Genomic DNA, 25,393 nt, shown 5'->3' on the forward strand with positions numbered 1-25,393 from the left:
TAAGAGGAAGTAGAGATCAGTATATTAGTAACAAGGTCTGGAGAGTTGCAAGAAAGGAATTGTTAAAGAGAATGCTAGGAAGAGTCAATGGCAAGTAGTTTGCAGTATACTACAGGTGAAAAATTTTTAACTTAAGTAGCTGTTTTTCTGTGCATCTTGGTAGCAACTTTTCTTCATAATGAAGGCTAATGTAACAGTACAATACTTTGTCATTTTGAGATTGATTACACCATTGTAGTAGGGGCCAGGTTGTTACCTTGAATGTATAGAGTGCTCTAAATAACCATGCAGAGTTAGTGAGAAGCCTGAATGTACAAATTGAAACCTCTTAAAGTTTTGTAGAACTTCGAAGCCTTGAATTTAGTCAAAGATAAAATACCCTTTGATATAATAATCTTTTGCCCAAGGGGTGTCTGGGACTGTAGTGGTATATGGCACTCATAATCTATGATTTAAGTGTGACTCAATGTGAAGCAAACTAAATTGCTGTCAGTTCTTCTGACCAAAAGTTGACATCTGTAAGGCTAATGCGAAAACTGCCTTCAAGCTTTGTACCAGCCTGAAACTGTCTTCATGTTGTACTGCCTAAACATTCCTCAGCTGTTGTCTGGTCATGGTAGTCTAGTGACAAGTCCATGTACAGTAAGCTACTAGTAATTATTAGATGTCTTGGTAGGTGTCTGCACCTGGAGACAAGTATTTCCATTTTTTGGTCTTAATATCTTCTTGGCGATCACTGGCATGTTTAACTTCTTCATTTTGAGGTACTTGGATTTTCTTCCCATAAACTCAAACTAATAGTTTCACACCCATAAAGATTAGGTGGATCTGCTGTTAAAGCTTATCCCTTCTCTTTATTAAACAAATAGCTGTATTTGGCGTGCCTTTTTCTAGCTTTGACACAAAAGCTGCTTGTGATCACTGTAGTACTTTTTAAAGATAGACATCTTCCCCACTTCATAACTGTGAATGAACTGCAGTTTGTTCCCTTGGGAGAACTAGCATGTCTGTCTCTACTTGCAGGCTCCTGCAGTGTGTGGGGTTATCACGGGACCTTAGCTTAGAGGGACTCTAAGAGTCTGCTCTTATGGAAACTGTCTTACAGGGCTTTTCATTAAAGTATGTTTATGCTGCTTAGCTGTATAGTAAAGTAAGGCCAAGCCATTTTCTACTGGCATCTAGGAAAAGGAGTATACAGGACCCTGCTACAGCATGGGAGAGTGATTACAGTAAAGCTCTTTCCTGACTACTGAACACTGGCTTTCCTATTTTGACAGATGTGAAAAAGGAGTTATGTCACTAGTTAATGTCAGGAACTGCATTCGTTTCTATCAGACTGCTGAGGAGCTGAATGCTGGCACTCTTCTGAACTATTGTGCTGAGATAATTGCTAGTCACTGGGTAAGTATTGTCAGAAGGAAGCAAGAGGAAAAATGTTTGCAGAGTATAGGAACTTAATCAGTAGAATTTTGCTTAACTTACTGTACTGTCTAACCTCAGTAGTATCTCTTGGTATGCTAGCATTCAAGCATTCCAGTTGGGATGGGGATTACATGGATTCCTGATGACTTTCAGTGACTGAGGTGACCTATTATGCTAAGCCTTATATGTTTGTAAGGAGCAACAGTGTTGATAAAAAGCTGTCGAATCTGCCTGCCCTGCTCCCTGGTGTGAGTGAAGAGGCTTCTTCTGAGGCAGGAGTGACTCTTCCCTTCCCATCTGTCTTGGTTATCTTTATAATATGTGCTTTTGATGCTGTGTGTGATTTGGTATTCTCTACAATGCTAATTCATAGTTACATTTGAACCAAAGCACATTAAATGGCTAGTTCTCTAAGATTTTTTGTTGTTGTTGTCTTCAGAGGTTATGTTTGTTGCCTATCTTGGTGTGAATGCTTTGTCTGGCGGGAATTAGCTTATAGCCTGAGGAGTTGTTCTGTTCATTGGAAATACTTCACTGTAAAAAGCATCTTACCTTCCTAAACATGAGCCAAACCAAAGGGACTGTATTCTAATTAGCAAGAGGATTGTTTATCAAATCTGGACTCTGAACTGTTTAGAAGTTCATCCGTAGTTGGTCCCTGTCTATACAGATCTCAGGCCTGCTTTTACTTCTAAAAATAATCCAGGGAAGCCAGGGAAGACATTATCTTCTGTAATGGAGGGAGTGGCAAGGAGTCTTGCAACTGACTTGGAAGTTTCATTTGCTCTGATCTGTTATTCTGAGGAAAGTTTGATTAACTGTGCAATGGATTAGCCTTTAAAATAAGACTTGTCAACAGCAGGCTAGTGTGTGAGGATTTGGGTTATTCTAAATCTAAAGTGCATCATCCAGATGTGGATGTTTCTCTGTTTGGCTAATGCCAAAGCAGAGGGGAGTGCTTTGATATGTGAATATATAAAAAACCATTATTGTATCTGAACCTGCAGGTCAGCCATTTTAACCTTTTTCCTGCTTCTGGCTCCTAACTTTTGATGTTGTATTCTATCTGGAAATGAGGTTGTTTGTGTTTAGTCAAATGAGCGCTAACTCAAACATAAGGTCTTTATACTTCTAAGTTTCTGTTTACTTTTATTCAGAGTATTTTTCAAAGTTCTGTGGAGTTGTCAGTCTTCAATAGTTATGGGTATCTTTGTCAGAAAACTCTAATCTGTGATTTAAGTCCAGATAGAGAATTAGTTTAGAGACTAGATGTTAATCTACTGTAATGTCTGGTAAAACGCTAGTTTTCCATGTCTGTAGACAAAAGGAAAGAAATTTCACTAACTGATCTTGAAACTAAGACGTAAGATGTAAAACTTCCTGAGTGTTTCTTCCTAATCTTAAAAGGCTATCTTGAATTGTGCCTGCTTGTTGTGATGTTATCAAAATGAGCTTTTAACTGAACTTGTTTTGTGGACTTCATAATTACATTGTGCAATGCCTTGTTTATAAATAAAATAGGAGTGTTGCTTATGCTTTTCTTTTTTTTTTATTGCTTCTAGGATGACTTGCGTAAAGAAGACTTCAGTAGCATGAGTGCTCAGTTATTGTATAAAATGTTCAAGTCAAAGACAGAATATCCGTTGCATAAGGCTATTAAAGTTGAGAGAGAAGATGTAGTCTTTTTGTATCTTATTGAAATGGATTCACAGGTATAGTGAGACTGACTTGATCTGTCTTCTAGAATTTGGTGTTTCAAATAACAAGGTTCAGACTAGTAGTTAGAAACTGGTTATTGATTTTTTTGTTACTAGTTCTTATTTGCATGTTTATCACTGCCATAGCTGCTACTGTATATGTAATGGAGGTCTAGCAGTAAAGGCTCCATAAAGACATAATTAAGTGTTATGAGTCAAATTCTGAAAATCTTGCATGCAACAGATTGTATCTAATAAAATCCAGTACTTGATATTGCTATGCACATTTAAAATTGAATGGTATAATAGCCAACTTTGCTGCTTCATGGCAGGTCAGTAAGCATCGTTTCTTTGAACAAAAACTTTCCCTCTTCCATTGAATATTTGAAGTAACAGGTATTTGTACTGTTTGGATGAACACTCTAAACAACTAGCAAATAAGTTGTCCCTCAACAAGGGGAAGGAAGAATTATTCCAGTATTAATTATCAAGAATTATTCAATTAGTCCTTTAAGATGCCTCAAATCCTAATTGGAAGCTGGGACTGTAGTAGCAGTACTTAGCACCCTTAGGTGCTAATCCAATTGGGATTTGAGGTATCTTAAAGGAATAATTGAATAATTCTTCCTAGTACTATGTTGAATGTGCCTGTACATAAAAGGCAGCATCTTTTAAGAGAGTACTAGTCTTGCTTCGTGTGAGTTAACAGGAGTTCTGTTTGCAAGCCTTGTTTTTCTTATTGAATAGCCCTCTGGGTAGACTTGCATGCGGTGATGCTAGTCTTGTGATTGTTTTCCTGTGTAAGATGCACTTACCTAATGCAACACTAGCATTTTTCCATTAGAGCTGAAGGTCTAACATTGTGGTATTTGGAACAGGCTGTTAAAACATTGGGCTGGTGAGCGCACCCCTGACTAATGTCAATTAACTGAATTTGTGTTGTAGCTTCCTGGGAAGCTCAATGAATTGGATCACAATGGAGACCTTGCTTTGGATCTAGCCCTTGCCCAAAGACTGGAGAGTATCGCAACTACACTGGTCAACTACAAGGCTGATGTCGATAGAGCAGACAAGAGAGGCTGGAGTCTATTACATAAAGCCATCCAAAGAGGTGAGTAAATAGGATATGAAGCCTTGTTAACTTGGAGCTGTTCCTGGTGGGGAATATATATTCCGAAGTCTATTCCTGTGTCACTTTGTAGTTGACACTTCAGTTAGAAAATTGTAATCAACGATGAACTTTGTCCTATTTCTTTTTTTTTAAACTTAAAAACAAACTCACTCTTATTTGGGACCTGAAAGCTAGCCTGCTGGCTGGCGAAGTAAACTTATACTACGTAACATCCAGAAGCAATCTAGTAGAATATTGTCTGCTAAAGGAAGAAATGTAGGGAGATACTGAGAATAGTCTAATTTGACAACATGATGTCTTTCTGACAAATGGTTGAATCAAGCATGACAGTCTAATCACAAATAAAGATGAAGCCTTTTTCTAGATCTGGGTTGAATGCAGCATATGCTTCTTTGTGATTGTGGTTAACAGCAAGGGTCCTTGCTACTGGACAGCAGTTTTAGGGGAGTCAAAACTGTCTGGAAGATGATGAAGAGCAGGTGGAGGTGCTTCTATGACAGCCTGAATATCTTCAAAGTTCCAGTGAATAGTAGCATAGTTATCAGAGTGGAGTCTGAGTACAACTACATTATTATCTTGAGCTGTTCTCCACCTTAGAGTGGAAAATGTATCTTATGAGAACTGGAGCATGGTAGGACCTGGTCACCATGGCCACAGTACTCTGAAGGCTTTGGAGCAGCAGCAGCATCTTGGCCTATGGCCAAAGTCTGGTAAAAGTCTGTAGTGAATGCCTTGTGCTACTAGTTGCCTGCAATGAGACCTTTGGCAGCTCTGTTCCAGAAGGCCAAGCACAACAGGAACCTTACCTGTGACTGGACCTCATGGGTATTGTAGTGCTACAAATTAAAAGTGTAAGTTTATTTTTAACAGCAAGTTCTTTTGGACTCTTATAAGTAGTTTCAGTTTTGTGAGCTCAAAATACAGCTCCCAACTTCTTCCTTTAATCTCCTACATATCTAAACAGGGTAATGCTGGTGTCTGATCCTGTGAATTAAACTTCAGCAGCAGGAGTAGGAGACCTTCTAGGCATAGGTCAGTGTTGTGATGGCTGCAGCCCTATAAAGCACTAGAAAGATTGCAGCAGGCTGCTCTTAATACTAGCATTTGTCCTCCAGTTCTAATGTCTGCTTTCAGTCTGAGCTAGAGCCCTGAAAATGAATGCTTGCTTTTCAGTAACCAAAGCTTCAGTGAATTAATCACTGTTAACAATCACATGTTTTGGAAATGAAGCTAAAGCAAATTGTCTGAACTTGCCACATGATTCTTATTTCTTATGATCACTGGAAAGGGGGGGAGTGTCAGATAGGGAAATCAGAAAATGGGATTTTGGTTTTTGCTGGCAGAGATAATACAGCAATCTATATTGCTTATACAGGCAAACAGTCGTCTTTGTTCTCCAGCCTTGCATTTAGGACAAGCAACTTGTGAATATGTCTATTCAAAGTAGTCTTTGGAGTAAGGGGAATTAGTACTATCCTCAAGTCATCCTCTGCATCTTGGGTGTTTCAAGTCCAAGGTTTCATGTACTGAAGTGGGCCTAAGCTCTGACTTCTGAGAAGTTCTCAAGAGGGGGTTCTTAGGAATGCTGTGTGTGGTGGGTCCTAACTGTTGAAGCCTTTACCCTATGTATAATGGGGCCTAAACTTTCAAGAGCTAAGGCTGTGTTATTGCTTGTTTAGGTAGCAGTACTGAACAGATGGTGACTAACTTCAGCTACACACTTTTGACTGATACCCTGGAATAGTACCTTTTGTTCAAAAACTGCTTGTATGTTTAGTCTCACAATTTGTCCAATTGTGCATTAAAGCAGCAGTGGATTTTTCTTGATAGAGGAACTAGAAAACTCAGTATCACCATAACAGATAAACTAGTGTGTGAACTTGTCACATGTAACCTCTGGGCAAAACACTTTTTCCAAGAGGTTGTTATAAAGTACTTTAATCCTGACTTTGCAGTGAAGTGTTCTTGAAGTTACCTATTGCTAAGACATTCTAAGAGCAGACACTTATATTGGAATGATTATATAGTATAGAGGGAAATCACATGTATCCATTTTCTGGACTTGTATAAAGTGTATAGGATTCCAGTGTATCCATAAATAACCTTATTTTGTTTCACAAAAGGAGATAAATTTGCTGCGAACTTTCTCATTAAAAACGGTGCCCGTGTGAATGCTGCTACACTGGGAGACCAGGAGACTCCTCTGCACCTTGTGGCATCGTACAGCCCCAAGAAGCATCTGCCAGATGTCATGGCAGAGATGGCACAGATAGCAGAGTCCCTCTTACAGGCGGGAGCCAATCCAAATATGCAAGACAACAGAGGAAGGTAAATACTGGGTGATGTAAAGTCTGCTACCAGTTCAACAGGTAATACTGTAGTGATTAGATGCAGCCCACTGAGAACCTGCTCAGGTCTGCCAGCAAAGCACAGGTGATACTGGAAGCAGGAAGGGTGAATTCATTAATCCAGTTTGAGACCTGTGGGTAGCAGTCAAAGGAGAAAGCTGTGCAGGCTGAATGGTACCCTGTCATGACTAAGCATAGCCCAGCTATAGAAAGCTGGGATGAGTTGATTGTGTTGGAACACATGGCACACAATTAATTTGCCTTTATTGAATCACTGAACAATAAAGCAAGTGAACTAAGATGACCAATAGTATTCCTGAAAGGTACTTCTCTTTGAACCTGTCAATGAAATTGAAATTATCTCAAAGAGCCAGTATCTGCAGCGTGTTTATCTGAAGTGTAGGGCCTGTAAACTGCTCTACAGGTTAGGTTGGGCTGGCAAACAAGTACATAAAATGATATAGAAGCTTGGAGTATATCAGCTACTCAATTCTGATAGGTCGAGCTCTTGTACTTTTTTCTTGAAGGTTAGCTCTTACACTAGTGTAAAGAGTTGCTTACTACTAAATTAATTGGAATCATGCCCACTAAAAGGGTAGATTGCTCTTTCTTTCAAGATGTGCTTGTGCCCTTCTGCTGGAAGCAGAGACAAAAGTTAACCTCATAAATCTGTAGGGGCATGTTGGTGACCATGGACAAAATCTTAAGTGTCTCACTTATTACTAATGTACCTGTACTTTGCTCCAATTGCAGGACCCCATTACATGTGTCAATTGTGGTCAGGAATGAACCTGTATTCAGTCAGCTTCTTCAGTGCAAACAGTAAGTCTCACTTAAATGTAAAATATATTGAGGTTACCTTGTACAGTGAAGATAGGAAAACCTGGTTTAACAACTCTTCTGTGCCTTTTTGCCTTATAATAAGGCTAGCAATAGGCTTGGGATGCAAAAGTGTAAAGGCTTTGCATAACTTAAGGTGCCAGAATAATGCCAGAAGCCAAGTAAGTTTTTGCCCTACTGTAAAGAGGAAGCAAACTGTATCTCAGTGTTTTTCAAAGAGGACTAGGTGAAATAATGTAGCAATAACTTCACTTGTAGTGGAGCTGAACGGAGTAATAAGACTCTTAAAATGTCTGAATACGTTCTTGAGTTCAGCTTGGGTTCTGGTTAAAGCTAATACGGGTGACTTTAGGGTGATGAAGCAGAATACTTCATTTGACTCGGTTTCCTTGTAGTTGAATTTGCAGTTCTTGTACACAATTTATGCAAATACAAGAGGATTTGTCTCTTTGTTACATTTAGTGGGAGCCCAAATCTGGGAGGGCCATGCCTCTCCTAGGAGCAAAGAGCTTAAATCTAGTAGTCACTAAAAGGTGTCTTGCTTGTTTCAGAGCATTCACAAATTCTCTGAAGTAACTGGAGCTATAGTAGGCTTCTTGGCAAGCAAAAGTTGTCAGTGAGGTATTAGATAAGCTAGTACAGCTGTTCAGACACTTGAAACCTAAGCTGCATTGGGGACCACTTTTTAAGGTATAAATTGGGGAACATTAACTCTTATTTTTAGACTAGACTTGGAGCTGAAGGATCATGAAGGAAGCACAGCTCTGTGGCTTGCAGTTCAGTATATCACTGTATCGTCTGATCAGTCTGTAAACCCTTTTGAGGATGCCCCTGTTGTAAATGGAACCTCATTTGATGAGAACAGTTTTGCAGCAAGGCTGATCCAACGAGGCAGCAATACAGATGCTCCAGACACAGTAACAGGTAAAACAGAGGTTTGTATTTGTGTGCAGGTGGAAAGCTTGTGCTTGTAAGGTAACTGCTTAATGCTAACTGCACTCTGAGGAGCTGAATGAGGTTTCAACAGCATTTGCTGTGTAATAAATGGTAGATGGTAGTAGCTTTAACCAGAGCTGGAACACTGACAAGTCCCAAGCTGAGCTTGACTTGCAGGAAGTGACAGAAAATCTGGACTCCTTGCTGGGTCCTAACATCCTCTTTACAGTTTCAAAATGTGTAATTGCGAAATGGTGGTGCACATGACAGTCCAGCATTGCAAGGGGACTACGAGTAGGTAGGATTTTCCTCGTTGGCTTCAAACTTTAGCGTTGTAAGGTAGAGGTGAAGGTGCTATCACACTTCTTGGTATCAAAGTGTGGTTGGAATAGCACTCTAACAGTGTTCATGGTTTTTCTTTAGGAAACTGCTTGCTTCAGAGGGCAGCTGGTGCAGGAAATGAGGCAGCTTCTCTCTTCCTAGCAACTCATGGAGCAAAAGTTAACCACCAAAACAAATGGGTAAAAGCAGAAACCTACAGACTATAGTCTGAAAGTTTTCTTATTTCTCTTTAGAAACAAGATAGCAGAGCGCTCTTGTTGCTAACCATAGCTTAAAGCAAGTTGGAACACCTGCTGAGCCTTTTGCATGTTTTCAGATATTTACTAGTGATCAGACAACTGTTGCATTCTTATGGCACTGTTCTTGCAGCATCACCAGTTGTCAACATGCTTTTAACACTTCCCTCAGTGCCTGTTGTAATAAAGTCCTTAATATAAGCTAACTCATGTAGTTTGAAAGTCCTAAGGAGCTTCAACTACTAGGACTTCACACTAATCTTCACACCAATTCTTGTGGGCATAGTAGTTTTGAAAGCTACTTCTCTGGGTTTCATGTCTTAAGCTGTTAACCTAGTACTTGGTTTATTAAAGGGAGAAACACCACTGCATACAGCCTGTAGGCACGGCCTAGCAAACCTGACAGCAGAACTTCTACAACAAGGAGCCAATCCAAACATCCAGACAGCAGAAGCAATGCTTGGTCAGAAGGATGCATCTTCTCCAACAGCAGAGAATGTCTATCTGCAAACTCCCCTTCACATGGCTATTGCTTACAATCACCCAGATGTGGTGTCAGTCATCCTGGAACAAAAAGGTAGGTTTTGTCTGGTGCAGACTGTATCGATGCTGTAGTGGATTGGTGCGTCAAGATGGCATCTAAACTGTGTTTTGACAAACTACTGACAAAGCATGTCTTCCTGTAAATGGTGTTTAAGTAGAGCAATTAAGACTGGCTAAACATAGTCTTAAACTCAAACCATCTGCTTGTTAAGACTAGAAAATTAATTTGCCCATAAATCTTTCTAAATTCTCTACTGTAGATAATGGACTTGAACACGTAGCCCCAGGTTGTATTCTAGCTGTACAACTGAGATCCCTTTTCTCTCCCCATCAAAGCATGTGGTTCAGGTAAATGCTGGAATCAAATATGGATAAAGGCATCTTTCTGCAGTGAGACTTCTGCCTCCTTCAGCTCGTTCAGTAAGAGGATTTTGTACAGAGTAATGCTAGTATTGTAGTAGAGTTGAGACTTGAGTACTGAAATACTAGCAGATGACAGTTTATTAAATGCCACTACTTCAGCTTCTTTCTAGCAGTAGGAAGGTAGTTTGACAGCTGAAGCAAGGCCTATTTTGTCTCCTACTATAAGTGGGATTTAGAGGGAGTAGGTGAATGGAAGAGAATATCCTCCATCCCAGGGAGCTGAGAAGGATGCTGCTGCTGTCTTGCAGTACAGCCTCCCTTCTTAATTCTCAGAACTTTGTGTACACCACTCTATTTGGAAATGGAGGTAGAAAGGCGACAGGTTAAGTCTCTTAGCTAGAAAGTTGAAATTTTTTTTAGTATAAGTATTAAGATTAGGCAGTAGTGGCAATACTGCCTGAATCCTAAGTAGTATTGCATCTGGGAAACTGAAGGTATCTTGCTCAGATCTTTCAAACTGACTGCCAAAGGAACAGCCTACTTCAAAATGTGACGTTGCTACTCCTGCAGTTTTCAATGTGCAACTGCAGGTGAAGTACAAGAGTGCTCTAACTCCTTATGCTTTTTTCTAGCTAATGCTCTTCATGCTACCAACAACTTGCAAATTATTCCTGACTTTAGTCTAAAGGACTCGAGAGACCAGACTGTGCTGGGATTGGCTCTTTGGACAGGTATGTGCCTTCAAAACAAGATGAGAATTTACGAAGACGTGGAAGCTATGATGTGGATAAGATTTTTAAGACAAAACGGCACGTATGTGTTCATGTCCTGGCTTGTGCTGCTAGTGAGAAGCTGTCAAGGAGAGCTTTAGATGATTCTTCAGCTTCTAATACTGAATGTTCACATCTGACTTACTGATAGATTTCTAGCGCTACAGCTTCCCTTGTTCACTAGCAGGTAGCCTGGAGCCTCTTGCCCACAACTGTACTTGCAGTTGGGTGGAATTGTTCCACTGTGAACTCCCTGGTAGTTTTTGTATCAGATCAACATGTTTCTGTTCATGGTTAACTCTGTTCTAGACACTGGTTAATACAGTAATGCTGACCTTTACAAAGGGATGGTGAGCTACTTTAAGTAGCTATTAAGGGGAATGGATCTTGAAATACTGATTCAGAAGATGCTTTCTTGTCTGAAATGTGGAGGGGAATGGTTTGGGGAAAACTAGATATTTTTGTTTGCAGCCAAGTGACTTTTCAACAGTATCAGGACACTTTCAAAAGAAAAAGGTGGTGCGGTTGCTACCGAATCAATTTAAGTATGGTCCTAATACACTGGAAACAGCAGCTGTATGGGGGATGACTACTCGTACTCTGGACTTAAGAGATGAGGCAGAACACTTAGTGATGTTGCTCTGTACAGGAGTGCTAGATGTCATCCATATGTAACAAACATCTTTACTGTCCAGGCTTTTCACTTTCCTTTCCAATGAAAGGAAACCAAAATGTAGCTTTCTCCCTACCATTGCCCTTCTCTGCTTCTGAGATAAAGGAGGAAGAATTAAGCTAAACATCTAGTACAGTAATATTCAAGGGAATCGCTTATGAATGTAATACTAAAGTTAAAATGTTTGTTGGACAAAAGTCTGAAGTGATATGAAGGATTAGGCTAGGTATGGTTAAGGAGGACTCTACTACATTTAAGTTGCCAGGATTAATGAGAAAGCTCTGCTATATACCAGACCATATCTTGTGTCTTTAAGCAAAACCAAAAGGGCTCAGTAATCAATATTCAGTAAGTCTGTAAATGAATATTCAAGCTGGGTAGAGTAATGAGTTGGTTTAGCTCATGTATATCAATTTTAATAGGCTCTAGCATTGATTCAGTGCATCTCTTACTGTAGCTGCTGAAAATTGAAAGCTTGAAGCTTTATTTATTAATCTCCAGTGTGTCTGTTTTATAGAACTGAAGGTAGAATGCTAATGAGCTTTAACTCTTTAGGGATGCACACAATAGCAGCTCAGCTGCTTGGATCTGGGGCGTCCATCAATGACACAATGTCAGACGGACAGACTCTACTACATACAGCAATACAGAGACAAGACAGTAAGAGTGCACTCTTCCTGCTGGAACATCAGGCAGATATAAATGTCAGGTAAGATCTTAACTGATACAACACTCAACTGAATATGTATTTAAGAGCGGGTAGTGATGACTGCTTTTATAGAATGGCTTGAAGTTGGCTTCAAATCATGATTTGCGCATAGTTCTGCATTTTAGTACTTCTTATGGCAGTAGTTATGGCTGAGGGATTACGTATGTGAACTTGGACCTACATATAGCTCCATTGGTCAGTGCCTCCTCTTGAGGCTGCAGAGGGAGGTGCCATTTAAGTCAAGGTAGAACAGAATCCTCTGTAACAGACTCTCAAGTCCTAGAGACATGGTACTGAACTTCTGTAGTCTCATCTATTTGCCAGCTTGTTGGAGCTGCATGTTTTCTTAATTAGACGGTAGAAAACATGGAGCTACATCTAAACTAGATGGTAGAAACTGGTAGCTCCAGCAACAAGATTCCAGTAGAACTTGCCTCCTGAGCATCTCCTAGACAAGTTGTTATTAGACTGAACAAAACATTTATCTGCTTAAATTACTGACAGGCTGTCTTTGAAATTTGAGCTACACTGTAATGGATGTAATGGGTACAAGCTGCCTAATACTGCTGTTCTAACTTCAGTTATTTAACAGTTGGTATTTCTGACTGTTACTCAAAGTGTTACCACAGTGCAGACAAAGCTGTTCGCTTCTGTGGCAGTAGGCTTTCTCTGAAGGAACTCTGTTCAAATAGTGGCTGCACTTAAGGAAATGACAGTGTGTCAGCTAAGAACACTTAACATGCTCTTCAAATTTCAGAAATCAATCACTTGCTACTAAAGTGAGGGGGAAAAGAAAGGTAAACTGCACAGCTGTGATGAAAAACTAATATGGTGTGTTTGTTTGGATGTAGAGATACAGTCTTACTACAGCAAAAATACATGCATGGGGAGATAATTCTTGGCTTTGCCAATAAACTACCATAACACGAGGCCTAACTTTATAATGCAGTAGTAACACACTTCAAACTGTACCTATTGCAGAACACAGGATGGAGAGACTGCTTTGCAGCTGGCTATAAAAAACCAGCTCCCTCTTGTGGTTGATGCTATTTGTACCAGGGGAGCAGACATGTCTGTGCCAGATGAGAAAGGAAATCCTCCTTTATGGCTTGCCTTAGAAAATAACCTGGAAGATATTGCATCAACTCTGGTAAGACTGTCAGTTGACTTAATTTAGTCTCACTTCTGTGCATCTTGCTAGCAACAAAGGGCTCATCAGCAAAACCAAACTCAATGCATGAAAAGAACAGAGTAGTCCTATACCACTATCTAACTTCTAGAGGCTTTTCTTCACGGAAGTTCCTTTTTCTTGGGAAATCTTTATCAACACTGTGGCCATTACATAGCCAAATATCTTGCAGCCACTGTAATGGTGCAATGTATAGATGTAATGTTGTAACAGTATGTGATATATATATGTAATGGTGCAATAGTATAGAATATGCCATTGGGATTCCTGATTCTGGAAAGAGTAAGGATCTACTAAAAACATCAGTCTGTAGCATACCAGGCTTGTATAATGATAGGCTTCCTGAATGAAACTGAACACCCATATGTATGCTTTAGAGTATGTGCTGGTTTTATCGGATCTTAAAGTTCCATCAAGAATGTCTTTGAAGGCTTATATTTACTTCTAAGACTATTTACTTTCAGGCACAGGTGATCCAGCAGGAGACTTCTTAGGAGACTTAAGTAGACCTCCATATGTCTCCTTTATAAGGAAGTTACCTGAAAGCTTTGTCTCTGATACCCAGTTATTGTGTGCTAGAGACAACTATTTAAAAGCTGTGCTGATGAGCTGAGAAATACATCTTGTAATTGTACTTGACCATTTGTGCTGGTATTGAATAAGAATCTTTGTGGAGTCAGCACTGAAACTACTCATGTATAAACCTTGTAAATAGTTTGTAAAGTGGGGTGGAACAAGTCTGAAGTGCCACATTGTTCAAGTAAGTAGTTCTGTAGTAGAAGAATACGAATACTAGAAATAGAGTTCCTGGAAAAAACTATTTCTGTATAGCTGAATTTATAGGAAAGCGAGTAAATGGACCAGACCTTCAAAGGCAATGTCTGCTGATGCTACTTGACTCGCTTTAGGTGCTTGTCACTGCAGAAAGTGAGGTAACTGTGACCCAAACTGGCTTAAGACCTGTCTATTCAGAGTATATGAGTGAACACCTGAATTGTTAGTAAACACTACCTAATTAAGAATTACATAGTAGACCAATAAAATATTGGTCTGGAAGACGTTAAAGTAGCTTCCTGAAATTCAGTGACTGTCACAAGAATAGATAAGGCATCTCAAATTCTATCTCTAAGGGATAATGTTTCAGAAGCATTAGTCAAGGACTATATAGTAGGAGCCTGCTGGAGACATAAAACTTCACTGCCTCATTGTGCTTCTCCTTCCAGGTTAGACATGGCTGTGATTCAACCTGTTGGGGGTCAGGACCAAGTGGCTGCTTACAAACTCTTCTTCATAGAGCTATTGATGAAAACAGTGAACAAATAGCATGCTTTCTTATTCGCAGGTCAGACCCCCTTCTAAAATACAAACCTTCTAATGTGCATGTACATATTTTCCTGGCATAAATTAACTGAATGCTATTTTGAGCCAGTAACAGGTATGTGCTTCATTAGATTTTTTGGTGGGTGGATGGCACTTATGGAATTCTGACTGATCTTAAAGACACATTCTGTTACCTATATTAGCATCATCTTCTTGATGACAAGAGTCAAATTAAAACCAGGAACTTGTGCTTACGTAGAATGTGTCGGCAGTTGCTGGATCAGCTCTTGCAAACTTTTTTCTGACCCTTGTTTGGAACAGTTTAATCTGGATTAAACATAATAAGTTGACTATATTGTGTTTGTTTTAGTGGTTGTGATGTGAATAGTCCCAGAAAGCCAGGCCCAAATGGAGAAGGAGAAGAGGAAGCTCATGATGGACAGACACCCCTACACTTGGCAGCCTGCTGGGGACTAGAAGAGGTGATCCAGTGCCTTTTGGAGTTTGGTGCCAATGTCAATGCTCAGGTTTGTAGAGAAATTGTGCACGGTTTCTTTGAAGTTGATTCTTTGCCTCTAATGTAGTGAAAACAAACTTCCCTCTCACTGTGTATTTTGCTTGACAGGAAAAAGAACATCCTTCTGTTACAGCTGAGCCAATGCGATGAGTGGCTGCAGCTCTGCCTTCTCTCCTGTCCCTTGTTACCAGATCTAGTGCCCATCTGCCCATATGATGGGTTAATTCAGGAAGCTATACTGAAGGAAAATAATGATACAGAAAACTTCTTGCAGTGTTAGTTTTCTGATGTAATGATTAGAATTCAACTCTTCTGTCCCTAGTGTGAATTGAAGGCAGGAGCAGGGCTGTATTCTGCTGCAATTGATCATTAGATCAGCTATAGTGTAAAACTACAGAATACTCTACTTTGTTAGTATGTTTGGGAAGTGTCTTCTGTTACTGAGTAAACTGAGGTGATGTAACTATGAGTTACACTTCATTTTTGATTACACAGTAATTCTTAAACAGAAGCTTTTGACAAATAGCAACAAAAGAAATGAATGCAGAACATCTTCAACAGCATCAGGACCTAGAAATGACATCAAAATGAATGACAGAACACATAGTCGCAAAGCAGCCGTGGCTGTAAACTGCTGCTTGATACAGACAAGTGATTAAACACCTTATTTGAATTTGCTAGACTTTAATATACTGTTTGCATAACAGACATGCCTGATGCTGTTATATTTTCAATGAGGGAACTTCCAAGTGTTTAGCTTCTAGAAAACTTAGCACTCGTCCCTGAGAGTCAAGCTAGGGAAATATCTGTAGTGCTGAATCTATGGAAATGATACTTCAGGTTTGTATACTGTAGTCTGTACATCATTCTTTCAGATAAAAATTGAATTCTACAAATTGCTATTACTATAAAGTATTAACATTAAATACCCCAAACTGATATTAGTTTGAAAGCGTTCTCTTGGAATGCTTGGCTATGGTCTTGAATGCTCATCTCTGTCCCCAAAATGTCTGACTACATGGGAAATGTTACTCTGAGCTACTTAAATGGTTATATAGCACAAGATTGAGGTCAACCTATTTGGAGAAACAAATACCAATTTGCTTCACTTACACTGTGGATTTGAGCTCCCACTGCAACTGTTTGGTGTCCCAGCTGAAGGCAGCTGGGTATGTCACAGAACTAAACTAGTAAGCTTCCTCTACTTTTCGGAGTTAGGAAAGGATTTGTGTATTCCTGAATTTTCATATAACAAACTTCCTGGTTTCCTTCTAGGATGCAGAAGGAAGAACTCCAATCCATGTTGCCATTAGCAACCAACATAATGTTATCATTCAGCTTATGATTTCACATCCAGATATTAAGCTAAATGTACGTGACAGGCAAGGAATGACTCCCTTTGCATGTGCTATGACGTATAAAAATAACAAAGCAGCTGAAGCAATTTTGAAGAGGGAACCAGGAGCTGCTGAACAGGTAAGCTGGGAGTATTCTAAGCATGCTGGTGGTCTTCCTGCACTAGTCCATGGTAACAGGTGTTCCACAAGCAAATTCTGCTTTATCCTTTTGTGGCTTTATATGCAATAACATTTGCCAGATGCCAGTTTTCTGTAGCAGGATTTATTAGGAAACTGTAGGTGTGTACGTGCTATGTGTGAGTAAGAACATGAAGGGTTAGTGTCTCATCAAACCTTATCTCATTTTGTCAGTACTAAATTGAGAAACAGGCATATGTGTATATATAAGGAGAAAGTTCTAACTCTACTTTTGTTTTGTGCTGGACTAGTACAGAAAATAATCCATTACCTAGCTTTCCTAAAGCTATCCAAAATAGAAACCCTGACCTAAAATAACTGAATAATAGATATTATGCTGCACTGCTGAACTATAAAACCTCCAACTGTATCTTCAGGCTTCTGGTGTGACACTTCAGGCAGCTGTTCAGGAGTTTCTTCCTACCCTATGTAAGTTTAATTACTAGTAAAGTATTTGAGTGCTTAGTGAACTCTTGTAATATATCTAAAACGTCTTTACAAATACAGCCAGTTCTAAATATGCTTTAACATCAGCTTCAAGGCAAAGATGAACAACATCATGCACTTGGTATTAAGCCAAAAGACAAATACACTCTGCATCAGTGTGGCAGGATTGCATGCTGCTTCCTTCTCAGGTGTTAACTGCCAGATTGACTCAAGTTTGTTTCATTTAACTGAGTTTATCATTAACTGCTGCTCAGTACTTACTACAACAGCTGTTAACCTTTTGTCTGTCATAATACTCTCCAGTGTGTGGTCAAGAAATGACAAGGTTATAAAGTAGAAGTAAAGTAGTCTGAAGCAGACTAGAGTGAGGAATTGCAGCTGATAATTTCTCAGTTCAGTTTATTTGATGGTCACATCTATCAAATAAGTCTCCTGTCAAGCACTGAAAGGAACAAGGCTCTACAGTTCATCTCAAGTGGAGGGAGCAAGTATCTCTTGGTGAAAGTATGTCCTACTACATAACAATTTGCTGTTCTACAGAAATAATGCATTTCATTTCACATGCCCTTTCTGCCACAGGTTGATAATAAAGGTCGGAATTTCCTACATGTAGCTGTTCAGAACTCAGACATTGAGAGCGTGCTGTTCCTGATAAGTGTACAGGCTAATGTAAACTCTCGGGTCCAGGATGCCTCCAAACTAACGCCTCTCCACCTGGCTGTACAAGCTGGCTCGGAGATCATTGTGCGTAATCTGGTATGTACTGGAGAGTCATTTTTTCCTCTACTTAAAAGTGCACGTTCTGTTGTAGTGCACACTACCTGTAGGCTGGAGAAGTCAGCTGAAGGTGACACCACTTTTTCTGAAACAGAACTCAGACTTGCATAAAGTTCCCTTAGCTTGTACTGTTAGCTGAGCTGCATCAGTAGCCTTTGTATGAGCATGTTTGATTTGCAGCAATCATTAGGTAGTGTGGCTCACTTTAAAGGAAGAACCTTACCTTGCACTTTCTGCAGATTTAAACGTGAAGACAAGTTGCAGCAGCTCAGTAATGATAGCATTTTATATATGCTAGAGGCCTAGAAGTATCTCTGCACAGTGGAGTCTTGTGTGCTTCATTCACAGAAATAAACTGTTGGCTAATAGCCCTGAAAACACCTTTGAACATATTCCTTCTTGCATCTTGACAGCTGCTTGCAGGTGCCCAGGTGAATGAACTGACTAAGCATCGTCAGACTGCTCTTCACTTAGCAGCCCAGCAAGATTTGCCCACAATTTGTTCAGTCCTTCTGGAGAATGGAGTAGACTTTGCAGCTGTAGATGAAAATGGAAATAATGGTAAACTTCTGAAGTTCTACAAGTAGATGTAAACACTTCAGTAGGTCTGCTAATGATATCTCCTGGTTGCAGAGATAGCCCACTGAATGGGCTCACTCTTCAAAGGTGAAAAAGAATGAAAGTCCAAGAAATCAAAGCTGGTGGAAGGAGTTTTGGAGAGGGAAGGTGGAGGAAGTGGAAAGGGAGTGCTTAATTTTATCAGGCTGTAATTATTGCTGATATTAACTACTTCAGATTCTTGAAGCTTCTCTCTTACTTTTCAGCTCTTCATCTGGCAGTGATGCATGGCCGCCTAAACAATATCCGGGTCCTCCTCACAGAGTGCAATGTAGATGCAGAAGCCTTTAATATTAGGTAATTAGTGTAGTCTTAACAGACTAAAAGAACCACAATGTAATTTAAAATATGTGCTGGTATGACTAGATAAAAATATCCAGAGATTTAGCTTGGATTATAGTATTTCTACACTAGTTTTACAGTGAAGTGTGCCGAGCATGCTGTGTCTAAATTGTGTGGAAATTATGCATACCAGGAAAAGGAAGGTAAAGTAGGCAGTTGTGTATGATGTACTGAGTTACTTAGGTGTAGCATTGTTTAAGTCTGAACCAGACTTGAAAACAAAGAGTTGGATGAGTAACTGTAGTAGCAAGCAGACTTTGATCAGGATAACAAATGCTTTTTTTTTTTTTCCCAGAGGCCAGTCACCAATGCATATTTTGGGACAATATGGGAAAGATAATGCAGCAGCCATCTGTGACCTCTTCTTGGAGTGTATGCCAGAATACCCTCTAGACAAACCCGATGCTGAAGGAAACACAGGTAGGTGAGATTCAAGAGGTATTAAACTTGAAAGTCACTCAAGTTGTATTAATGGTATGTCACTTTTAAAGCTGGAATAATTGGCAGTAGTATGTTAAATACAGTAAGGTGCAAACATTACATGGAAACTTAGTCCAGAGTAGGATTGTTAGTTCTTCTGAGTGTAACACAAGACCTACCACTCTGTTAGCAGGGAACTGTCTGGCTTTTATCTTGCAGTCCTCCTGTTGGCTTACATGAAGGGAAATGCTAACTTGTGTCGTGCAATAGTGAGAGCTGGGGCTCGTCTTGGAGTTAACAATAATCAAGGAGTCAATATCTTCAACTACCAAGTTGCTACAAAACAGCTTCTCTTTAGACTGCTGGGTAAGTACTACTTGCTGCAGTCGGAAAGTGGTTTTAGCTTGTGCTTCTGAGATACTTTGGTGGAGGAAAGAACTGTGGACATCTAACTTAGATGACAGTAATTCCACAGGGGCGGAACTTCTGAATATTCTACTGCTTTAAATGGGGGGTAGAAATACTAATTTTTCTCATGATCAGCTGAAAAGCTGCACAATGCAGACCTGTCAAACTTAAATATTACTTTTTCTGGAAGGATAGACATGGAGACTCCTGGCTGGTGTTGTAGTCTAATGTATCTTAAAACCTAGATATTGCTTTTTAACTTGTGCTGTATAGTTGCTGTGGATAATGTGATGTTGATGAAAGCAGCTATACACGGTCTACAAACAAGACTGCAGCTATTGCAAGAGTAGTTCAATCAGTTATACTGGAAAAAACTTTTTTTTCTAAAACTGGAAAAAGCCTCCTTAATATTGCAGTGTACTCAAGAGGTGCCTGAGCCCATTTTGCCTTTACATTTTTGCCTCTAACAGATATGCTGACAAAAGAACCTCCCTGGTGTGATGGCTCCAACTGCTATGAATGCACTGCCAAATTTGGAGTCACGACAAGAAAGCATCACTGGTAATATGACACATCTTGCTGTGCTTACAAGGAAACAGATTCCTCTTCCAAATGTAGCTAGGCTTGTTCCTTCTGGTGGTTTAGGAAACCTCTATGTTAATGTAGGTGTAGAACCAGTAATCCAGCTGAAATGTTCCACCCTGTCCTAGATCAGTAACTTGTGGTCTGACTAAAATCCTATCTTAAGCTGTTTGTGCACTTAATTAATATTCTGATTTGTTGGAAATGAGAAATCATGTCAAAGTTCCAGTAGTAAAACAAGGATTTAGATGCCCGCTTTCAGTAGGGGGGCTGACTTGCTCTGAAACAGGTGACAGATTTGGGTAGCCACTGCCAGCTTAGGTTAGGGGTGCTGTTTGTAATGTGGAAATGACTGAAGACGCTGACATGAGTTGCTCTTGTGTAGGTATGAGTTGCCTTTCCTTAACAAGTCTGAACTTCTGCAGAATATGCTGGGTTAGATGGGTGTTAAGCTAAGATTTTTTTTTTTTCTCTTAGCCCAGTGTTCCAGAGAAACTACACATGCATCAGGTGAAGTAGTACTAGGTGACTGACTAGTATAGAAGCAGCATGTGGTTTTGGCATTAGTGTTCAACTGTTACATGACAGAGATCAGAAGATACAAGAAAGGTAGCATTTCAATCGCTACTGTACCTTTTTAGTGATACTATCATTGATAAAGAATATCAAACAGTAAAACCCTGGTGTTCACTATGAGTGAATTAACTTTTCTCCCACCCCTCTTCTACCAACAGCCGACACTGTGGACGCCTGCTCTGCCATAAGTGCTCAACAAAGGAGATTCCTATCATAAAATTTGATCTGAACAAGCCAGTTCGAGTTTGCAACATCTGCTTTGATGTCCTGACTCTGGGAGGAGTCTCCTAGTATGCTGTGGAAGTAAAGGGATTCCTAGTCAGTGCTCCTGACAGCAGCTCTGCTTACAAGCCCTCTGGGTAGGGAAGAGGAGGCCTATACATGTCTTCTGCAATAGACTGAACTAATTAAGGACCCTGTTATGATATATTCTGGTATAAGTGACTTTGTATGACTGTAAATGTATTGGGCTGCGATAGACTTCACTAGGAATTCGAGTGGATTGCTGAAACCAAGTGACAAAAGAATTTAGACCCTCTTCTAGTTGCAGTGGGGTATGGAAGCTAAAATTGTTAGGCTGATGTTTGAATTGACATAAAACAGGTCTGTCCTTGACATGGTGCTTTGCACTGAGCAACTCTATTAAGTCCTGTGGCTTTCAGGCTGCTTAGTAGAGATGGCATTAAGTTTCAGGGTAACCAGGTATCTTTCTTTGCTTTGTCTTAAATGTTCCCTTTCTCTAGAGAAGACTTCTTGTGAAGCTAGACTGAGCATTGCAACCACTGTTCATTTCAAGAAACTCTTCAAAAATGGGGTAGTTCTAAGCATAGCTCAAGAATTGTGGCCTTACAACAGAAAGCTTTACAACATCTGATGCAAAGCAGTCAGAATTGCAGATCCACATCTTGATACCTCCTTGGTAAATGTCTCATTAGCTTTAGCATGTTCAAGAGAAGTGCAAGATTGTTTTAGCCAGTAAATACTCTTGCTCATACCTGCTAGAGCTGTCAGTCTACTTTGTTGCACTTTCATATTTACGTTGCTAGTCCTTCCACTTCATGAAACTTGTACAAATGAACATATGTGCGCTGAAAGGCCTAAGCAGATGCTAAACAGAGAAACACTAAAACTGGTTAAGTAGTCTAACTCTCAATACAGCAATAAATGCTGAAGTGCATTATGAATCCCATGAGGGAGAGTAGCACTTTCCTTTGGTTTAAAGACCCTGGTTAACTGCTGCAGGAGAGTCAGTAACCCTACCAGTGTAGAAAGTGCTGCACCTCTAGACATTAAATTTGGGTCCATTTTCAGCAGGATCGCTGGTGAGTGGGAGTGTATTTGGAGGTTTCCTATTAACGTTAAGCCTCTGGCCTTGAAGGAGGGATTCTGAATTGGTAGTGCAGTGCCAGGCATTTAGATTAAGCTGCAGTATTTTAATCTAGGCTGGTCATGCTCTATTAAACATGCTGAATCTGTAAAAATCCAACTCCACATTGTCTAGGTAAACAAGGAAGTACTTTGCTGATAGTCAAGGTTATGATTTGGTGGGCAAAGGCTTCAGTCAGGAAAAAAATCTGTACTTAAGCAAAACTACATGCCATGTTAAGGCTGTTTTCATCCCAAGAGATGAACCTACTTTAGACTCAACTCAGCATTCCTCATCTCTACTCCATGAACTGGTGTGCATTTATTTAATGACTGTTATCTCCAGTGTACCATATGGACAAGTTGGTGACACATTGACAAGTCACTAGTCCAGACAGGGCAGTCGTAAAGAGTAAGATGAGACTATAAACCAGACTGCTGCTTTTATGGAAGACTTGCTCGAGGTTTTTTTCTCAAACTTGTACAAGAGAAGGATGGGAGAGGGTGTAATTGCTGACATTTGCACAATGAATTTCACATCAAATCTCACTTGATCTGCACTTTGATCTTCCAATATGCATATATTATAACTGGAATCTCACCCTTGTAACACTAGAGAAGAATAATGGATGATAATATGAATTTGCCTCCCTGTTTAATGTCTGCTGCTGTCATGTTCCAACAGAATGCCCTGGGTAGCACAACTGGTCTTTGTAACACAGTTACTAATACAAATGGTGCATCTCTGGCATAATATTCTAGGTGAATGAGGTGTAAAATAATGGTGTCTGAAGCATTTAACTGCAAGCTACAGTTTGGTTTTTTGAGTGAAATAGATGATGGAAAGCATTGTACTTCTAGTCCATTGCTTTCTGATGTTTCAGAATATCATTGGTTGCAAGTCTCTAGCAGTGACAGATAACAATGATGGAGATTAAGTGCATTTGGTGAAAGAAGTCTTGACTATAGTGTACCCCATTAACATGTTGACTTCCTTCTTGGTTTGGAGCTGCAGTGCTGTGGAGTGGTGTGTGCTCAGAATACTGAAAGATAGTGGTAGAAGAGCGTTCTTCCAAGGCCACAGCCTACAGACTTCAACTTAACTGGAAAACTGCACAACATATAATTGCTAAAGCATTTAAACATTGCTTTTTCAGTGACTTCTCTGATGGAAGAGGCAAGGCAACAGGGAGCTCAGTTCTAATGGAATAAGCAACCTTTTAAATGATGAAAAATGTACATCTTGTGAAAATTCAGCTTAACTGAATGGCAAGTTTAAGGCTGGCTAGTTGCTCTTTTAAAAAGTAGAATATTAATTATAACTGCCTGAAATCCTGGGAAAGATCTGGGAAACCATATGTAATGCTCCTAGTTTGCTTTTTACAGCCAATACTGTACCAGCTTTCTTTTTCCTTTCAGACTTCAGTGAGTTAAGATTATTGATAAACTAATGTACAGCCTGAAGTGCAACTAAATTCAGCAAATTTGATCATTTTAAAGTGCCTTTGAGGTAGTTTCCTTCCAGCCCACTCTAAATAGCTTTCTGCCAGAGTTAAAGAGGAAAAGCTTACAACTTGAAACAAAACCCAAGTTAGTTCTCTTCTAGTTCTTCAACTAAAGAGGTTGACCCTACCAAACAACTGGTGGGGCTCAGTCCTTTATGCACTCTGCCTAGCATCGGTCTGAACTCTCAGACCTCAGACTTTTTTGGGGGGAGTTTTGCTGGCAATGCTCCACCACAAGGTACAAACGTGAACGGAGGCACTTGGTAATGTAGTAGTGGTCAACACATTTCTAACTCCATAAACAACTGCTCTTCCTTGTTGTAGCATACTACAGTTGTGACCAAAAACCCCACCCCTCTTACCCCTGCTGTCTTCAAGTGGTATCTGTTAACTTGAGGCTCATGTCTGCCAAGCATTGAACAAAAGGGTAAATGGAAAAAAACCTAACTTCTGTCCCTGGGAAGTGATGCTGTCAAACCAGGCTTCAGGCACTTCAGGGCTGCATGGGAAGTCTGTGGTGGTTCATGCTGTTGCTTTTTTGTTCTTAGACTGGATTCCTTTTGATTGCAGTCATCCAGCACTCTTATACAAGCACAAAATGTGGTATGGCTTAAGTTTTGTCTATCTGAAAAAGGTGTAGTCACTGTTTCACACCACTAAGTGGAGTGAGAATGTTAGTGTTGAAGGTACTAACAGAGTGTAGCAAGTTGCTGGCTAAAAGCTGACAGATGCCTTAATGACTTCCTGTGCTGGAGATCAATGGCTTGTACAACTTCTCATATAGTGCTTATAGATTAACATGTAACAATCTGGAAGGCCAAGGCTGGATTTTCCTGTAGATCAAATGTTAATAGGCAAGTCCTCTTTTTTCCTGTAACCAGCAGAGTCGGGTACTGCAGCAAACTCGTCTCTAGAAAAATCAAAGCTTTTATGAGTGACAAAAATAACTCTGAACCTTCTAATACCCTCTGTGAAATAGAAAAGGAAGTCTTAGAACAATGGCATTTTATCTGCAATGTTTGTCTGGAGTAATTGTAAAAATGTATTTTTCCAATATGCGTTACTTTGTTGTGTAATGATTCTACTTGTAATAAAATGCATAACTAGATAATGCATTGTGAGGTGGAAACCTTGTCAAGAAAGTATCTTCTCCTGTAGAGACAGCTGCCCCTCTGCAAGCTATCCTTTACAAGCCACAAAGAAAACTAGGGATATAACATCAATTGGGCATGACAACTTTTCTTCTTTGTTCTGAAGTTATTCCAGGTATTCATTTTAATGTTGAACTGCTACAACTGTTCTTTTGGCTGACAAGGTCTGGTGTTCTGGTTTATACCATATAGTCATCTTGAATGCCTTATACTGGACTTACCTATAATCACTCTTATGAAACAATCCTAACTTTCTACAGGCCAGAGCTGGTTAATGGAGTAAATCAGTTCTCGGCTCAGATGCATTTAAATGGCCAAGCTGAGTCAATGTAACATCCTATTAGTGCATTCAGTTGTATGCGGGTGGGCAGCTTAGCCTCCTGGAAGAGCATATAACTACTGCAGCTTTACTTTGCAGAAAGAAAAGCTTCAGTGTAATAGCAAAACCAACCAAAACATCTTGGTGATGCATTAGTCTTTATTAATAAACTTACTAAAGTACAGATGAATGGTGAGCTTTATTAGAGCACTGTCTATGTAGACTTGATCCCTGTGTAACTATCATGATTTTCTTCCCACCCTTTTCTACCATGGGAGAATCTAGCTGAGCTTTTGAATGAGAGTAGAAAC

The 25,393-nt window shown here is 39.8% G+C and overlaps 1 protein-coding gene across 2 annotated transcripts in view; it reads left to right on the forward strand.

The window, feature by feature from the left end:
• ANKFY1 (ankyrin repeat and FYVE domain containing 1) overlaps positions 1-24,539 on the forward strand; it is a 34,576-nt gene extending 10,037 nt beyond the window's left edge. For both annotated transcript variants that reach the window (XM_072882646.1, XM_072882645.1), the window contains exons 5-25: positions 1,278-1,401; positions 2,985-3,134; positions 4,065-4,230; positions 6,375-6,579; positions 7,353-7,421; positions 8,164-8,363; positions 8,799-8,896; positions 9,308-9,530; positions 10,492-10,590; positions 11,858-12,011; positions 12,993-13,161; positions 14,424-14,542; positions 14,891-15,047; positions 16,313-16,513; positions 17,599-17,775; positions 18,210-18,357; positions 18,621-18,711; positions 19,052-19,176; positions 19,396-19,542; positions 20,055-20,145; positions 20,901-24,539. In XM_072882646.1, coding sequence (XP_072738747.1) covers positions 1,278-1,401; positions 2,985-3,134; positions 4,065-4,230; positions 6,375-6,579; positions 7,353-7,421; positions 8,164-8,363; positions 8,799-8,896; positions 9,308-9,530; positions 10,492-10,590; positions 11,858-12,011; positions 12,993-13,161; positions 14,424-14,542; positions 14,891-15,047; positions 16,313-16,513; positions 17,599-17,775; positions 18,210-18,357; positions 18,621-18,711; positions 19,052-19,176; positions 19,396-19,542; positions 20,055-20,145; positions 20,901-21,033 — 3,046 coding nt within the window. In that variant the 3' untranslated portion in view covers positions 21,034-24,539. The remainder of the gene's footprint in view (positions 1-1,277; positions 1,402-2,984; positions 3,135-4,064; positions 4,231-6,374; positions 6,580-7,352; positions 7,422-8,163; positions 8,364-8,798; positions 8,897-9,307; positions 9,531-10,491; positions 10,591-11,857; positions 12,012-12,992; positions 13,162-14,423; positions 14,543-14,890; positions 15,048-16,312; positions 16,514-17,598; positions 17,776-18,209; positions 18,358-18,620; positions 18,712-19,051; positions 19,177-19,395; positions 19,543-20,054; positions 20,146-20,900) is intronic.
• The last annotated feature ends 854 nt before the right edge of the window (positions 24,540-25,393 follow it).

The sequence above is a fragment of the Ciconia boyciana genome, chromosome 17 (genome assembly GCF_034638445.1).
Source record: "Ciconia boyciana chromosome 17, ASM3463844v1, whole genome shotgun sequence".
Classification (NCBI taxonomy): domain Eukaryota; kingdom Metazoa; phylum Chordata; class Aves; order Ciconiiformes; family Ciconiidae; genus Ciconia; species Ciconia boyciana.